Source organism: Panicum virgatum, chromosome 2K (assembly GCF_016808335.1).
Source record: "Panicum virgatum strain AP13 chromosome 2K, P.virgatum_v5, whole genome shotgun sequence".
NCBI lineage: Eukaryota > Viridiplantae > Streptophyta > Magnoliopsida > Poales > Poaceae > Panicum > Panicum virgatum.
In genome coordinates, this window is record NC_053137.1 from 51,574,292 (window position 1) to 51,591,872 (window position 17,581).

General features: G+C 47.6%; 3 protein-coding genes across 4 annotated transcripts; all 3 read right to left on the reverse strand.

Moving 5' to 3' along the window:
- Window positions 1-72: 72 nt before the first annotated feature.
- LOC120695810 (protein DOWNSTREAM OF FLC-like) lies at window positions 73-2,454 on the reverse strand. The gene is made up of 2 exons (XM_039979043.1): window positions 2,104-2,454; window positions 73-975 (listed from the first exon to the last, which is right to left on the reverse strand). Exons 1-2 carry the CDS (start codon window positions 2,285-2,287, stop codon window positions 368-370), a joined length of 792 nt encoding a protein of 263 aa, XP_039834977.1. The 5' UTR covers window positions 2,288-2,454; the 3' UTR covers window positions 73-367.
- A 632-nt stretch (window positions 2,455-3,086) lies between these two features.
- Window positions 3,087-5,005, reverse strand: LOC120695811 (bidirectional sugar transporter SWEET11-like). Of its 2 annotated transcripts, XM_039979045.1 has the most exons (5): window positions 4,744-5,005; window positions 4,584-4,620; window positions 4,066-4,438; window positions 3,850-3,969; window positions 3,087-3,659 (listed from the first exon to the last, which is right to left on the reverse strand). In XM_039979045.1, exons 1-5 carry the CDS (start codon window positions 4,799-4,801, stop codon window positions 3,396-3,398), a joined length of 852 nt encoding a protein of 283 aa, XP_039834979.1. In that variant the 5' UTR covers window positions 4,802-5,005; the 3' UTR covers window positions 3,087-3,395. The 2 variants fall into 2 exon arrangements, with proteins under 2 accessions (XP_039834979.1, XP_039834978.1); XM_039979044.1 differs by having other exon boundaries at window positions 3,850-4,438.
- Window positions 5,006-8,818: 3,813 nt separating this feature from the next.
- LOC120695812 (probable protein S-acyltransferase 7) lies at window positions 8,819-15,963 on the reverse strand. Its single transcript, XM_039979046.1, has 5 exons — window positions 15,514-15,963; window positions 13,449-13,631; window positions 10,205-10,504; window positions 9,807-10,040; window positions 8,819-9,716 (listed from the first exon to the last, which is right to left on the reverse strand). Exons 1-5 carry the CDS (start codon window positions 15,598-15,600, stop codon window positions 9,186-9,188), a joined length of 1,335 nt encoding a protein of 444 aa, XP_039834980.1. The 5' UTR covers window positions 15,601-15,963; the 3' UTR covers window positions 8,819-9,185.
- Between the last annotated feature and the right edge of the window lie 1,618 nt (window positions 15,964-17,581).

A 17,581-nucleotide genomic window follows, 5' to 3' on the forward strand; every position in this document is an offset into this window, starting at 1 on the left:
TTAACTTTTCCAAAATAGACTGGCCGTAGTGGACAGCTAAAAATCCTTGATTTTTACCGCGGAGGGAAGGTGAACAAATATACTCTGTTTTTTTTCTGAACCTTCATAAGAAGATCAACACTAGTAACCATTGTCACTACTGAATATCAGACCTCATGTTCATCAGCACAATGAACACCATGGCAACATCACTACATCAGCACTGCTGGCTCCAGTTTCATGAACAGTGGTCACCTAGCACAAGACCAAATATCACACGGCCTCTCACTCTCTCGCCACTAAACGCACAGAATCTGCAGATATTCTTGGCAAGAAGGCTAAAATCTCGTATCTTGACAAGGTTCTTCTGAGCACGACTCATGTCTGTCTAAGGGCGAGAACCCGCTTCTTGGGAAGGAGGGAAGCGGTAGAACGGCGGCGGCGGCGCGGCCGGCTCGTAGAGCGGGAACGGCAAGAACGGCGGGCGCAGGAAGGGCACCAGCCAATCCGGCACGGGGAACGGCCACGGGAACGACACCGTCCCGCCGGCTGCGCCGCCGCCCGGCGAGGCGTACGGTGGCCGGACGAACGGCGGCCAGAAGAGCGGCAGGAACGGCCAGAAGAAGAGCGACGAGCCGAACGCGCCGGCCGCGGCGCCGCCGCCGCCGGGGCAGAGCGCGCCGCCCCGCTTGGCGGGGCGGAAGTTGAGCGCGTTGAGGTTGAGGAAGCAGGCGCTGGTGGCGCGGGAGCGGAGCGCGATGTGCTGCGTGGAGCCGCCGGTGCCCGGGACGTCGCAGGCGGCGGAGGAGCTCCGGACGAGCGTGGCGCGGCACGCCGAGCGGAGCTCGCGGCCCTCGCGGCACTCGAAGCCGTCCACGGGGGGCACGTCCAGCTTGTACACGCCGTGCTGGTCGGTGGTGCGCTCCGCCTCCAGGGACAGCTCCTCCGACGACGTCGAGTTCACCCTGAAGCTGCACTTGATCAGAACCCGGGCTCCTGCACGCAGCATGTGCCGTCGTTAGTGGATTTAGCATTTGGGTTCAGCACCCATACTCCCTCTAAGCACAGTTCATCTGTAAATATCTGAAGAAAAATTGCAATGATCTAGTACTCTCTCCGTTCCGAATTACAAGTCGTTTGACTTTTTTCACCCCAAATTTGACCGCCATCTTATTTAAAAATTTGTATAAAATATTACTTCTTTTGTTGTAGATTGCTTTATCGATACAAGTTTTTTAAGAATGACTTAAATTATATTATATTTGCAAAAAAATTGAATAAGAGTACCGGTCAAAACTTGGAGTTAAAAAAGTCAAACGATCTATAATTTGGATCAGAGAGGGTATTACTCAAGAAAACTGCTCGTTAAGGTATCTAGAGGCGAAGTTTAAATACTTCATTTCGGTACATGGAGTTAATTCAGAGTGCAATGCAAATATGAAAGCCATGGCGCCAGTTGGGCTTCTGAAATCTGAGCTATGCAATGTAGTACTGAGAGACCTGAGGATGCGTGTCATAGTGAGGCGTTGAAATCTAGTGCAGAACTGCGGATCATAGGCATGCCATGCTCTGACAGTTCATAAGCACGGATGAACTGAATGTCTGAATTCTGAAGGTCAAGTGCAGAGCAACAGCAACTCATGCAAAGCCCTTTACCTGGTGAAGCACATTTCTGCTTGAGGCAGTGCTAACTGCCAACTAATACAAATACTAATAAATCCCAATGCATGACAAAATCGAGGAACACTGAAGTAAGCACGGTCTGAACGGCGGTGGTTATCAGTGAATAATACCGAAAAACTGAATCAGAACTAGAGTTCTTCTCGTATATCGCAACACCAAATGAGCTGGACCAAGCGATATACTTGTGTGTAGTTGAACAAGAGGACGGGAAAAAAAATACTAGTCCTCCTGAAACATACGAAATGTAACAGCTTGTACATCTACTGCAAAAGAATGCATGAAAGAACCTGATGCAGTGTCTCTAGCATATTTCAGAGCGAAGTAGGCTTCTACTGCAATGCAGGATCCTTCCCGGGGAAAAAGTTACCATTGGGTAAAAAAAAAATGCAATGCAGGATGAGGCAATGTGCAACCTGTTTGACAGAGAGCATTTCCAGTCACCTTTCAAGAAGAAGCTATGCTTGGAGAAGGTATTGTTGGAGCAGGCGTCGCAGTACACCGATCCGACCACGGTGATGTTGCTGGCCTTCGACAGGAACTTGGCCTCCGTGCCACTGAGCAGCAGCAGCAGCAGCGCCACGGACACCGCAACGAGAGCGGCCAAGCTGCTCGCCATTGCGACCATGAGGCTCCGCGAGCTCGGAAGGAAGGGGGCGCAACGGCAATGGAGATCAGATTGGAGGCAGACGGAGAGGGGAGGAGATCGATCGACGAGCTGATGAGGAGGAAGCCGGAAGCGAACAACCGCATGTGAACCGGACTTTGGACTGGTGCGGAGACAGGGAGAAGATGGTCAAGCACTAGCTTCTGCTGTGTGGTCTCCTCTTACCTCTTTTTTCCATTCCTGGGCCCACTGGCCAGTGGAAGGTAGCTGGGTAAACGATGGGTGTGATTTGGGTTTGTTTCTGGGGCCTCGTGGGATTATTCTCCCGTATGTTTTCCAAATATAAATATATTTAGATTTGCAGTTAGCTATTTTTCTAAGAAAAGAAGAAATAGCAAGTACGACAAGGTCATAGAGATTGACAACTTCACATGCAGTTGAAATTTTTGGTTAGAACTACCCTTGTTTCAATTCCTGGGTTTGAAATTTTTTATGAGATTGACAACTAAAGGCCTAACTTTTAGGTTGTTTGAACATGGGGTTTGGTTAGAGGGAAGATATCACTGAAGCGCTTCTGAGCTGCTCGCGTATCCTGGTGGTGGCTTGACTAAATGGGCCGAATTGTCCCTGGTTCGCTGTCCTGCTTGCTGAAAATTACATGGGCCGAGTCTGTGTACGCGCGTTAGGCACAGAGGGAAGAAGAAATTTCCATTTTCCTCAAAAGAAAAAAGAAGAAATTTCCATAGTTGAACAACACTTCAACCTCAACCAAAAAAATCGTAATCTCAAAAAAAAAATCGTGGATGCAAACTTGACGTTCAGTAAAATTAACGAGCGCGCGCACGGTACCTCTTTTTATTCGCCCAAATCATCAGGTAATTTGTAGACAAAATCACCAGACTAATTTCGAGTACAAACTCACTTAACAATATCACACACAAATCCAAACCCAAACCAACCAAACAAACGATTAGCTAGATCAGAAGAAGATACACACACGCGTATAGCTGATACCTCTCTCTACTGGGCAGTTAATAATTTCAGTCTACCAAACTATTGCATCGCGCGCGCCTCAATTCGATCAGGTTCAGGAGGCAACGCCACTGTTGGGGCATGCAGCTCAGCTGGGTCAGATGGCCTTGACGCCGCCCTTGCGCGGCGACCCCACCGCCTCCTCCAGCTTGTGCAGCTCGGCCAGCACGGGCACCGCGCACGCCGGCAGCACGGCCGCCGCGTCGAGGGCGGCGAGCGGCAGCTCCATCTCCGCCGACTCCGCCGCCAGCGCGGCGGCCGTCGTCGGCAGGACCACGGACGCCGCCGACTTGGGCTTCCGGTAGCAGCAGTAGAGCACCATCTGGACGCACCCGAAGAAGAAGCCGCCCACGTTCGGGAGCTGATGCGTGATCGATGCACGCAGGGAAAACAAACAAGCAAGCAAACAAGATTAGCGTCGTAACAACTGCTTGCTACTAATTAATTTGGATCGAAATGGAGCGAGACGATCGAGCAGATTATATATATTGTTGAACTTTTTTTTAGAGAAAAATATATTGTTGAACATGATCTCTCTGTTTTCTTTTTACCGTGACGTAGAGGTCGTTGGTGAAGAGGCCGTAGAAGAACCAGGCGACGGCGCTGAGGGTGAGGAAGAAGGAGAGGGAGAAGGGCATGAACTCGGCGCTCTTGGTCCTGATCACAACAAACTGCGTGCACAACAAGGAGCAGTTATAATTAGCTAGGGCACGCGTCTTAATTATATTATCTCGCTTTAGCTTGCTGGTCGATCGGGTATATATTACGACGACGCTCATGGGGGCGACGAAGACGGCCATGGAGAAGGCGAGGCAGATGCTGCCGAGCACCCTGACCCGCTGCGCCTCCGCGACGAGCACGAGCGTGACGACGGCGATGAGCGAGAAGGCGGCGACGTTGAGGAGGAGGAAGGAGGCGAGCGCCCGGAGCCTGGCGGGGCGCGGCGCGTAGAGGAGGTAGAGGAGGATGTAGACGGACTCGATGGCGCAGCCGAAGGCGTTGATGGTCAGCAGCGGGCTGGAGTTGGTCTTCACCAGCGCGTAGAAGATCCACAGCGTGCAGCTGAAGAGCGCCACCACGTACGGCACCGAGCTGAACCCCTCCGTCGACTTCTTCCGGTACACGCGCAGGAACGTCGGCCTGCACGCACGCATCGATCCATCATCACGTTCTACTTGTTTGCTTTTTTTTTTGTCATCAGATTCAATTCGATCAGACGCTGTAAATAAATTTACTGAACGCATTGCTACTGGTCAGACAGTTCAGGATTGCGTGCTGCACTTACATTGGCGCGAGGAACACCAGGAAGGAGATGATGTTGCCTGCAGCAAACAGAGGGAAATTGATTAAAAGGAGATGGAGCTTTCTGTCAGTAACGCGCGCTAGCTGATGCGTGCAGATTGTGAGGTGACTATCATCAGTTGATCAGCATTGTTAGAGAGTACCTAGGATGCCAAAGGCAGAGGCCCACGGGTGCTCCATGGAGAAGAACCCTCCTGCCATTGCGACAGTACCTAGCAAGATAGATCGAGCTCTAGCTAGTCGCTAGCCGCTACCAGTGTGTGAGATCGATAGAGTGACGAGACAGGGGCTGCTGGGATCTCCGTTCTTCTTCTCTTTCTCAGAGAAAGGTCAGAGACCACCGAGCTCCCTACTCTACGCTACTCCCTTCCTAACTCGTGTGCACTACTATACCTCTGAGATGGATGCTCGCGTGCTCTGGCATTGGAAAGGAACCTTGTATATATATAGAGAAGAGCTAGCTCCGGGCCGGGCCCATCTTTCTGGTGAGGATATGCGAGTTAATCAAAGTGGGCCACCGAGGCACCATTGATACTACTTGACCATGTTATCGCAGTGTAAAACTTTTGCCAGGTTTGATGCGGTAATTATAGGCTAACTAGTGGCCTCATTGTGATTCACAATTAATTCAAAAGGAAGCATTTTATACGTTTACGAATAATGGTAAACAAAAAACAAAATATGATAAAACATCCTCGATCAAAATGCAAGGAAGGAAGATGTTACATACACTTTTGACATACCCTTGTTCTATGTTCCCAAAAGTGTAGGTTGTTTCAGTTTCTATCCCGAGTCCAACTCGTTAAACTTTAATTTGGCCAAATGTATAGGAAAATCACGCCTTATGTCCCAGACGATACTATATTTTTTATTTATGAACTGCATGTGCATGCATGTATGAACAATAATCAAAGCCTACAAACTAATTAATGAAACCCGAAACCTGTGTGTGTGTGTGTGATTTTCCTCCCACAAATGTGGTGATAAGGTCGTGGGTAAAGCTGCTAATGGTTCAAAAACTGAACCAAAACCACCCCACCCCGTAACACTAATTACATATCCTACTAATCCACCCCAAACCAGTCCGCCGCCTAGGGATCCGAGCCAAACCAAACCACATGTCTATTAATCCATATCCTCAAACGGTTCCAAACCAAACTACCTTGCAAGCAGCGCTTCTTCCTAGAAGATATGGACGTCGGTAGCCGGTCGGATCGAGATTACCTTAACAATGACAATCATAGTGTATTGGATCGACCACAACCATTTCAGCTCAATCCAAACCTATCCAAACCATTCTCACTGGTAAACCAAACTGAACCAAATTAACCATTTTATAGGGCCAGCCTATTTAAACCAAACCAATGATGAACCAGCTGAAGTCCAAACCAACAAAACCGGTTTGACACCGAACCATTAGCAGCTTTAGTCGCGGGGAGGGCAAGGACGGTGTAGACGATGACGACGGAGGAGCTGAGAATCTGTTTGTGTGCATGCGTCGCCCTCCCACGCGCTCAAGGAGATGTGCCGTTGTTGAAGACAGCAACTATGGCACGCACGCTCCTTGACGTCGAAATGAGTAAAATGACCCGGCCGGATTGACGCTGAAGCTGCCAGGTGGCTGCATGCAGTCGCTGATGAGTAGCCGGTTGGTGGTGCTTTTTAGCGGGCTGCCATATATGAAGCGGCCGGTGAGGAACTAAGGCTAAGCTAGCATGATGGCACGGGGGATCGCGAGAGACGACACATGGGGACGACATTGAGGGGTTGTAAGGAGGTAGGTACGGTTCATGAAGAAGACAAAGCATGCTCATGGTATCATGGTAAGGGAACTATAGTACGAGTTTAATTTGGATTTGTTAGCCAATAATGCTAGCTGCCTTAAGATCATCAATATGCTGCCACTTTCTGCTGCTTGCTGGTTTAGAGTTTTCCTCTCGGTCCACCGAATGCAAGCACGCGTCTTTCATATACGTGATGGCAATCGCAATGTTCGTACCTGCAGTTCTGCAAAGGCGGCCTTTCCTACTCTGCTGACGAACACCGTGTTATTCTGCAAGCATTGATCATGCAATGCAGCAGTTGCTGCCATCGATCACCGTTGATGCAAAAGTTGCCTTCTAGCTTCCTCCCTAGCTAGAGATAGTGCGAGCCGTGCCGGTATAGTGCTACGTGCCTTTTGTATCTAGCCGACTGGCAGCTAACAACTTTGGTAAAAACCCTGCACGCTCGAGAAGAAGACAAGAACCGAATGAATAATGTGCCTAGCTTTTACTAGTGCTGGCACTGCTGTACCCATGTCAAACGCATGCGTCCATATGGACCTGATCTCTCACCGGTGTATCCAGGGCCACTCAGGCACTTACCCAACAAGATCTTTTTTTCACCGGCGAGAGGGATGATGCATGGGAGCTCAACGCTGGCCGCCGAACGGCCGAACTTGCATTGCAGTTGCAGAGTCTTGCAGACCTCTCTTTTCGCCGGTCGGTGCGGCCAGGATTGAGCGAGGCCGCCTGCGCCTTCCCCGGCCCGGCCCCTTCCCGCACGTGTGGGGGTTGCGCGATTCACGGTGCACGAGTTTGTGCTTTGCGCGGGCAGATTTTACCGGCGGCCGCTGGTACCCGTCTGCCCGATCGGAGAGTGCAGGGGCACGGGGCCGACGAGGCGTGATCTGACGAAACGGAGGTGCCTGACTGCCTGCTGCTGGGTGCCTGGACGGTGGCTAGTGAGCAATAATGCAGCTGCCGAACCGCGCCTTTCGCCGGGGGGCGGCAAAGTCGCTCGGCGAGATGAGACGGGATCGGTGCGCGAGGCCGCAGCGGCCTGCTGACGGAGTCCAAGTGGAGCGCCACCAGATCCATCACCGTGCTGCTGCTCGGGGCCGAACCGGGAGGACGAGAATCTCTGCCGGGCGCCACCAAACCAGCGGTTTCCTCGATCGAGTCCTCGAAAGAAGAAGGGAAAGCGGCAGATGCTCTGGCTCCGGTTCAGGGTATAGTGCCTGGCGGTGCAGCATCTTTGCTTTGCTTTGCTTGCGTTTTGGACCGAACCACGTCCGGATCACTACACGGCTCTTGAATCTTGGACGCCTTTGAAAAAAATGTACACGGGAGCATGCGTAGTTTTGCTAGCTAAAGGGGCAGCGGAAGCAGCCAGTTGTTGCGGCAGCTGCATCTGCGCACCGCGATCGACCTGCTGCTACTCCTGATACCTGGAATCGGGTCGCATTGGCCGTGTTTGGTTAGGAATTGATGGAATTTTTTTCACCTTTGACTACTAATTAGAAGTATTAAATAAAATCTAATTATAAAACCACCTCCACAACTCCCCGTGTAAATCGCGAGACGAATCTAATGAGGTCTTCGACCGCATAATTAGAAGTTGGTTATTATAGCATCACTGTAGCAAATTATTAATTAATTATCGTCATTAGATTGGTCTCAAAAAGTTACATCCATCTCTGAAATTTTTTTGCAAATATATTCCATTTAGTACTCCATGTGGACATTCATCTTTTTGTGTAATTTTAATTTGACGTCTAACCAAACACGACCATTATTGCTTGCACATACTCCTACTGCCTAGGGAGCCCAGGACGTGCTGGTCGAGCTGGAGGCCAGTAGCATCTTACGTACATGCTACACGTAGACGTAGTACTACGACTCTCCGGTGGCCTACTTGCGTCCGGGCAGGGGCACAGAGATTCCGACGTTTGCGACCCATGAGACTGATTGTGACGGTTCGGAACTCAACTCGGCTGAACGCCAGCTGACACGACAACTGAACAAGAAAAGTTCAGAGATTGGAGGATCCTTTTTCAAACGGCCTATACTGACAAAAAGCTGCAAATCTGATGCGGTGGTGGTGGGAGAAATCGACCATGGCGCCATTTGGTTTATTGTGAATAGTGACACTTTAACTGATTATTACAAAATTAGTTTAAAAAACAACTCCAGCACCCCGCGCTAGTGACGCTGAAGAATCTAATGAGTCCTTTAGCCGCGCGATTTTAGAGAATGATTACTGTAGTATCACTGTAGCAAATCATCAATTAATTACCGTCATTAGATTCGTTACGAAAAATTACACCCATTCCTAAAATTTTTTTGCAAATAGACTTCATTCAATCCTTCATGCGGGAAAAATTCTCTTCTAGCACTGATTCCAGCAAGCATCCAAACGGGGTCCATACATCGTGAATTATGGAACAAAGAAACATGACCTATCGAGCAGCGAGCAAGTGATAATTTACGATGCGTGAAAACCATATTCTTACAGACAATTCCAGTCTCCAATGATATATATACAGAGACAGATAATCATCCAAAACACTAGGGAGTTGAAGAGCTCTTCAGTTTTTTTTTTTTTTTTGCTTAGAACACCAAACAGGAAGGACAGCATCAGAAGAACTGATTCGCTTCCAGGATGAAACAACAGGGACGCGAATAAGCAAGCACTGACGTATATCCTAGGTGAAGCGAAGCACAAGGGCGCAGAATCACACAGGATTGTTGCTTCTTCGTTCACTATCAGAGGCAGGTTTCACGAGGATGAGTTTTGATGAGTTAAAACGTGCTGCGGTGCGCTAGTGAGCTCCACTGGAAGTACCACCATGAACACTGCTAATCGAGCCCCAGTGAGATTCTCCAGTTCCCATTTGCACGGCAATACTGTCCATTGACTCCGAAGTCCCACTCCTGTGACCCCAACTTGATCGCCTTGAATGCATACCAGCCCTACCTTCTGTAAGCTCAGGAAGGCTTTCTCTGCTCAAATCTGGGGACGCATGAGCTACTCTGCCTTCTTTCTCATCCAATAGGCCGCCTAGACCAACCTCCAAGTCTCTGATATCAGCTGCTGACCGAGGTTCATCCCAGGATACCGGCTTCCTACCCATTTCAAAATCTCCAATAGGTTTGCCCATGTTCGGGCTCATGAATCCCCTTGCTGGTGCACGTGGTTGCTGTAAACCTTGCTCTGCTGGGACCCTAGCTCGGAAATTGTTCTTTGAAGGAGGGACTGCAGTGCAGAAGATCTCCATGAAGTTGTTCACAATCCCTATGTTGTATGGATTGGCCCGCCGATCATAGCGATATCTGAAGTTTTCATAGGTTGTCTGCAAACGAGAGGAGAGGTGATTACCAATTCCTTGTGCTAAGCCTAAAAGTAAAATCCACTACTACGAAAAGCCGACAGGGTAACCAACCTGGTTAGTGCTGATTAGGTAGAAATGGAAGACAGACAGGCCACCTACAAACCACACACAGATGAAGCAGTAGATGATCAGAACCATTGATGCTGGCGTTTTCAACATTGCTTTCCAGATTGACGACTGCTCTGCATCTCTGATCTTGACAATGTACACCCAGCAGAAGCCAAACACGTATAGGCAGAGTAATGTCGTAGAGAATACAAACATATAGAAGAACCGATAATTGCGCTGCAGCAGATAAACAGGCAATTAGCACCACACAATGAAGCTCCTGGTAATGTATAAAAATATCAACTGAGCATTATTCAGATAACATTACTTGATACAAGATTAAACTGCAACGCATGTTGCAAACAATGATGTTAAATTATTCAAGGCATTCTCATACTTACCAATCCTATGCATTGCCCAACCCAAGGACAGTGGTGATCAAAGCGCTCCACGCAGTTATTACAGATAGAACAGTGCGAGCATCGAGGTGGTCGATACAGCATGCAGGTGTCACAGTACTTGACCTTCACAATGACTCCATTTATGATTACATCCTTTGTCCGTGGCAAACGCAATTGCTGTGGTGTCTGACCATTTCCAGAATCATTGTTCATATCAATGGCTTCAGGTTCAGGAGGATGGATGTTACGAGGCACTATACCAGGATCTCTACCGGAGGTAAGAAGCAGCAGTGTCAAATCCTGGAAAACAAAAGGAAAATATTCAGTCAAACAAAGGAGTACATCAAACACATCACCTCACATTGTTGATTGATTGATTTACTTAGCTTACACACAAAGTAAGTATCTTCAATGATAATCATGAAGCACAAAAATCTCATTCGCTTCGAGGTTAGCATTAAGTAATCTTTTCTTTTTCACAGAAATTGTAAATGCTATCTGCCATGCCAGCTATTCCGACTTCTCTACTTGGCAGTCGCAACCAATGTGTTTCTTGGGGCTTTGATTTGCATAACCACCATTTACACCAAAAATCAATGTTTCACAGGTTTTGCGTGTGCATTTGTTGTTTAAATCCAGAAAGTTATCCCATACTGCAGATAGATATCTGCTAACGGTCATTTACAGAGAAAATGGAAAGGGTGTCCAAAGGAACATCATTCGCATAGGACAGATACAACCATTGTTCCAATGGGTGGTTACAGTTGCAGCTTCATTTATGTCCATAAATTTTTTTATTAGTTGTAAAACAAACCAGTTATAGAGTTATAAGGATGACAGACTGGCTCTTCTTACTTCTAAAACACATAGATGTGATAATCAAGACCCATCTCAAGGTATCAACAACTGGTACTGCACCACTTCTGCATCAAGTGAGCGCTGAAACCTACTGGTACTTTTGGGGATCTAACATATCACTGCCGTGTGGGGCTCAAAATGGTTACATTTCAAAATAAATGGAACTCAAGCATCAAAAGATAAGATTAAATAAAAGCCAGGGTAAGACAAGGAACCTACTGGCAGTTCTTGTTAATAAAACTATGAATTATACAGTATGCTACTATTTATACATTCAGTCTCCAAATGTTACATTTCTATATCCATGTTCAAAGTTTGTGCACTATTTGACAGATTTAGTTAAAATACTAATTAAGGAATAAATTTAACAAAATTACATCAACAAACAAACATGAAAAGTTGGCAATGTGATTGCTGTCCACTACCACATGTCGGTACCTCTGGACTAGGGTACCCTCTATTGCTGTGTCAAGACTCGCGTAGTTATCCGTAACTACGCCCTAAGGGGCTGAGCAGCCGGACCCCTGGGGTCTGGCTCCATCTCACCAGACCAACGGTCCCGGACCCGCTTCCCACTCGGGGACGGGTCCGGTGTCACCATGTGTACTAGAGGTGTTGATGTGTCTAGGCGAGAGCCTCGTAGTTATCCTTGACTACGCGCTGACGGCCTGAGCAGCCAGGCCCTCGCGGTCCGAGGCCCTTCTCACCCGGTCAGCGGCCCCGGACCCGTCCAGTGCTAGGGAAGGGTCCGGTGACGCCACGTGTTCCAGAGAAGGGAACGCTCAGCCAAAACAGCCGGGGGGGCCGGACCCCCATATACTATCCGGACCCCTCAGCGGGGAGGGAGCAGACACCCCGCTTGGGGGGGGGGGGGGTCCGGAGCCACCACGTATTCGCAGGCGCAAGCACGCGCGCGGCTGCGAGGCTTCCTCGGGAAGACTCGCCCACCTACGGCATTCAATACGGGAGGCGTTAAGTGCGCTCTACCACAGCAGAGCCCGAGGTGACTTTTGACAGGCTGTACTGTTGATCGCGCATTACCGAGGCGCACAGTGCAGCCGCTGGCGCCACCCACGCCACGCGTGTCAGTCTGCAACGCCAGTAAGACACGACAGCCAGGGTTAACCGAACCGACCGGTCCGGTCAAACCGCCGCCCTCCGGTAGCGGTTTACCGGACCGGTTTGACCGGTAACCGGTGGAAACCGGTTGAATTCAAATCCAAATTCAAATAAATTCAAAAAATCCCATGCAACCGGTTCCGACCGGTTTACCGGCCGGTTTTACCGGTTTACCAGTCGGTTTTGACCGGTTTGAATTCAAATTCAAATTCAAAAGCTCCCGTGCAACCGGTTTACCGGCCGGTTTTACCGGTTTACCGACCGGTTTGACCGGTTTACCGGCCGGTTTGACCGGTTTGACCGGTGGGCTTTAATGGGCCGGCCCATTTTTTTCTTTTTTGATTTAACTTTAAATCCCCGCAAACTATACTAAATGAACGAATTTTTGAGAAAATTTGACACTATTAGATTCATTGCACCTTGAAGTATTTTTAGGAAATTTTTGGAAATTTTTCATTTTTTGAATTTAAATTTAAATTTTGAATTTTGGCCGGTTGGATACCGGACCAAACCGGAACCGGGCCGGACCGGTTTGACCGGTAACCGGTCAAACCGGACCGGTTCCCACCGGTTTGGTGAACCTTGACGACAGCTCGGCGACGAAGTATCATAACGCCTACACGGTAAACCCAACAGTCTACGCCGCAACCTACACCGCCTCAACGGGCACCTCGCCGATGGGACAGGTGAAGACCCCCCTCGGTCAAAGAGTCTACAGGGCGATGAAGCGTATCCGGCAAGAGATTCACAAAGCACTGTTAATTTTTTTTTTCGTGGTATACTATACATCCTCGTTGGGCCCACCTGTCGGGGTCCAACACCTGTGTACGCGTCTCCCTTGTGCTATAAAAGGGAGACGCCCATTAGAGAAGAGGCAGGGTCCAAGAAAAGACTTGGAGGCAGAGGATAGACTCATCAACAGACACAAGAGCAATACAACTCTCAGTGGACGTAGGGTATTACGCTCCGGCGGCCCGAACCACTCTAAATCCTCGAGTGTTCTTGTGTTCTTGCTTCATGAGAAGATCTGAGTAATCGCTTGCACTTCCTCGAGTAACCACCCTCTAGGATTAGGCGGGTGCACTACGCCACCCGACTGTGGCCCTCTTTCTAGAGCCACGACACCACACTTCCTATTTATCAAGAAGATCAAATTATCATGCAATAGAACATGGCTTAACTGCCATACAAAGCAACCAACTCCAGAGAAGCATGCTTCAAATTCCATGAAATGGTTTAGAAAGAACAAAGTACTAACAACACTTACATATACTGTGAAGACGATCACTATGACCATAACTGAAATTCCCCAGTGATCAGGAAAGTCATTGATAAGATGTCTGGCCACAAATATACAGAAGACCACCACTGGTGCAAGAATGAGGAATATAGTGAGAAACAAGGATCTCACATCAGGTCCAAATATGAACCAGCCTTGCAACAAAAACTCCTGAAAAGAATATCAGTAGCTATTTTAGAAACCAATATACGAAACTCGTGGCAACTGCAATTGTGAATATCTGTATAAAAAACAAAACATCATGTAATATCTTAGGAAAGTTAGGTTGCAATCAATTCATTCATTGGATACTAAACACAGATGTCGACTCAAAACACCTATCCGTAATAAATGATATCGAAAAGGTACTAGAAGGTAATTGTACAGAGTAAAAATTATAATAATATAAAGAACTATCCAAGCAAGTATTCGTGTGAATTATGATTCTGTTGACTGTCCTGTACTCCTGTGAACGACAGAACCCATCATGCTTTCTGGAATGTTAGCCAGTTAACCCCTCTACTTTGTTGTAAACTCGGAACCAGTTTCTATAACTCTATCCAAAAGTCAAGTGATACAGACCACTGCCAGCCTCACTCATCGTATTATCTTAAATTACACTTCCAGGGAACAAGTTGCGCCTAATGATCAAAAATAAATTCAAATTCTTGATTCTTCACAAGACTTAAGACTATGAGTAAAAAAATTGGCCAGTGAGCAGGTGACAACAAATGTTGGCCTCCGACCATGAAGCACAACAGTTCACAATTCATAGACTATCACAAATGGGAACTGTTAACAATTCATAGACTATCGCAAAAAAAGCCACAATAGATCATAAACAAAGTCTATCAATAACCTGGGGGTACCTGTACCTCCTGGGGTGCAGCGCCTATACCTCCACCTCCCCCCCCCCCACACCCCTACCCCAAGCAAGGCGCTGCCACCCAGGGCTTAAGCACGCATAGGAGAACGCCTAATGACACCCTCTGGAACACTGTAAACAGATGCTGCTTCGTCATGGATAAATCAAAAGTATCCCTGTTCCACCTAGGATAAAAAGGTTATTTGAATGAAAAGTTACCCTACCCCGGGAAGAAGGGTCTTTCAATAAATTAGACCAATATCATCACTACCCAAATGAGTTCCCTAAAATGGTAGATGAGCGCATCTCCAACTTAAGTGTTCTGTAATTCTGCTCAAACCAATATTTTCCAGCCAAACACCCAAAAACCCGATCAACATGCAACAAATGCAGAAGCTTTCTGTACCTGATAAACTAAGAATACTGTCCAATGAAAAGAAAGCCTTTGCTCTTCCTAGTCTTAATCCGTGTTGTATAATTCATTCCAGAATATTTTAACAGTTACAGCAAGTAATATTTTTCATCGCACAAGCTTAAATTTCTGGCCCAAATTGATTGACACACAACAAAACAAGAAAAGGCAAACCATTTGCACTGGATGTTCTCAGCATAACGTTCAAATTAAAGAAATCACATGCTCTTCCTAGTTTCAATCCACATTTCATGATTAATTCCAGAACAATGTAGCAGTTGCAAGAAGTTCAAACATTTAGAACTCGCGAATTTTGCCATTATCTACACAAGCAGGCATTCCTTTGAGATAAATATAAACAACACTCCTAGCTCCAACACTCATTTCATAGTTCATAGCACAACTGCAGAGCCACAAAAAAAATTGAACAATTTCAAGTTCTATCATCCAGAGACATTTACACAGCTAAAATAACCACTACAACGACAGTGGCATCAATTGGCATCAACATACTCAACATTTCCGCAATTGTATGCACTAAATCCCTCACAATTCAAGCTTAAAATCACACGAATCGCAAGCACATGGACTAAAACGCAGCAAAACAACACCAAATGAGTAATTTCCCAACCATTCCTGTGGAACCAAATCAGGGAACCTGTGCCACCTCACAAAACCCTCGCTAAAGCACTGTACACGCAGATCCAGATCCACGGTTCAGAGGCACACAGAACCCAAAATAAAGGGGTGGAGAAAGGGGGAGCGCGAGCGCTTACGTTGCTTCCCCGCCAGACTTGGTAAACCCTAGGCTGCTCGCCGGAGGCACCGGCGCCCCCGCCGCCGCGGGACGGCGCCCCGTACATCGCCAACCGCCCTCCACCTGCTACACCACCGCAGAGCTGCTAGCCTTAGCTGGCCTCACCACCCAAGCAGCGCCCTCCTCTTCCGCCCCCTCTCCAGGACCGAGCAACCAGCAGAGCCCCCGAGATCTCCCGAACCGAGCGCGCACGACGCGCGCGCGCACCTGGCGCCCCGGAGCGGCGCGTCCGGCGCCCGCGACGAGGAGCGGGGTGGAAAACGAGGGGGAGGGGGCGCGACCCGCGGCGGCCGACGCGAAGGCGCGGGCGGATTGGCGAGCAGAAACGGCGGAGGCGAGGGGTGGGCGCGGGGCGAAGAGAGAGAGAGGACTAGTCCTCGAGCAGTGGCGAGAGAAATGCGGCTGCGCGGCGCCAACACCCGCGCGGCCTGGGACTGGGAGAGTGGGCGAGGCGCACGGCGGCGTGCCACCGTGTTGCCAGCGGTGGGGCCGGGCCGTTCATTTCTCGGTACGGGACCCACTTGGCAGTGAAACAGGTTGCACGGGCCGGGCTGACGTTCTGTTGAGAAATTTAAAAGATTCATCTAATCAGTTAGATTGCCTAATTAGTTATTTTTTTAACTACATTTAATGCTTCATGTATATATCCGAACATTCAATGTGACGGATAATGTGGAAATTTTTTTGGGAATTAAACAGGGCCTAAAATGAGGAGGCCTGTTCATGTCGGCGAGCGTAGTTGGTGAGCGGCTGGAGCGCCCCGGCAGTGGTTCAACCGTCTGACCGGATTTATTCGGAGCCGGCTAGGGCAGCTGATGATCGGAGAATGTTGACAATGGCCTCTGGCCTATGATAATCCTAGACTTGCGGCTTGGAGCTTTTCACGTCACATGATGCTGCGACGAGCGAGAGTAACACTAACATAACAAGTGATCGGCCACTAAATTTGTTTTATTAAGTAAAGATTGTTGAGTCGTTTATCAAATTCAGGGATAAGACAAGAATTTCGCGTCTCCGGATACTGACGTCTGATTTCTTTATTCGATTGCCTGAATGAGCGATTTGAAATTTCATCGTCGTAAACTCTATTTTCATGACCTCCTAGAGTAGTACTTTGCCTTTGTTTTTTTTCCTAGCTAACTGTGCGACCCTTCATCGAGAGAAACAGAGACTTTTAGCATACGATGGTCTGAGTAAGACCGTTGGAAGAAGAATTTTTCTACAACTAGCAATAATCCCAACAAGTGAGTGAAAGGCTTACTATTATCATAGTAGTAGTCAATATGAGTGTGTTTTTCTTATTGACAGCATAAAAGTCAGCAACCATCCTCGTGCTTGTATGGAATTTTCATCACGCACATTCACTATAAAAAATATTTTCATACTTTAAATCCTTTTATTCGAGATAATAATTTTTTATATATTATTAGACAAAAAGTGTGACTTTGTTTCAGACCATGTGGATGCCCTAAAGCTATAACAGAAGTGTTTTTGCCAACTTTATAGCCTCTAGGATGTTCTTTTAAGGGTATTACATGCAGTATATATTTTATTAATTTCAAAGCCAATTCACAAAAGACATATTTTCTAGCTTTTTAAGCACCCCATAGAAGTCAGCTTTTGAAAATCAAATGTCCAAACAAACAAGCACTGAGGTGTAACTATGTGCTTGTGAGGAATAGTCGATGTTATGATGGATCAACCATTTCATTCCTCAAACCAAATAAAAATGTGAGGAGTAATAAGAAGATGAGGGACAACGCCAAATTCTCAAACTAAACACTGCATTATATTATAATCAGGTTCAAGACATCATACCCCTGCTACAATTGTTGATTTGGTTTTATCTTGGGCATTGTTATGATCGGAAATGATCGTTTAGACTTTAGACAACGTACACCCTCTATCTCTCTGCTCTCCATGTTTTCCTGACACTTGCGTTTGGTATTTGCTTGGATCTTTAACATTCGAAAATCCAGCCAGCGATAGCGAGGTGTTTTCTATGACTAAACTACCACTTGATTCAT

Bases quoted from the DNA above. Each gene is read 5' to 3' on its own strand.
- LOC120695810 (XM_039979043.1), bottom strand. From the start codon at position 2,287: ATGGTCGCAATGGCGAGCAGCTTGGCCGCTCTCGTTGCGGTGTCCGTG. The intron at 976-2,103 runs GTGACTGGAAAT...TGCTGCGTGCAG, and splicing joins GCATAGCTTCTTCTTGAAAG to GAGCCCGGGTTCTGATCAAG.
- LOC120695811 (XM_039979044.1), bottom strand. From the start codon at position 4,801: ATGGCAGGAGGGTTCTTCTCCATGGAGCACCCGTGGGCCTCTGCCTTT. The intron at 4,621-4,743 runs GTACTCTCTAAC...TGTTTGCTGCAG, and splicing joins CTCTGCCTTTGGCATCCTAG to GCAACATCATCTCCTTCCTG. The intron at 3,660-3,849 runs GTAAAAAGAAAA...ATCACGCATCAG, and splicing joins CCAACGACCTCTACGTCACG to CTCCCGAACGTGGGCGGCTT.
- LOC120695812 (XM_039979046.1), bottom strand. From the start codon at position 15,600: ATGTACGGGGCGCCGTCCCGCGGCGGCGGGGGCGCCGGTGCCTCCGGC. The intron at 13,632-15,513 runs GTAAGCGCTCGC...TATTCTTTTCAG, and splicing joins AAGTCTGGCGGGGAAGCAAC to GAGTTTTTGTTGCAAGGCTG. The intron at 10,041-10,204 runs GTAAGTATGAGA...TATCTGCTGCAG, and splicing joins TTGGGCAATGCATAGGATTG to CGCAATTATCGGTTCTTCTA.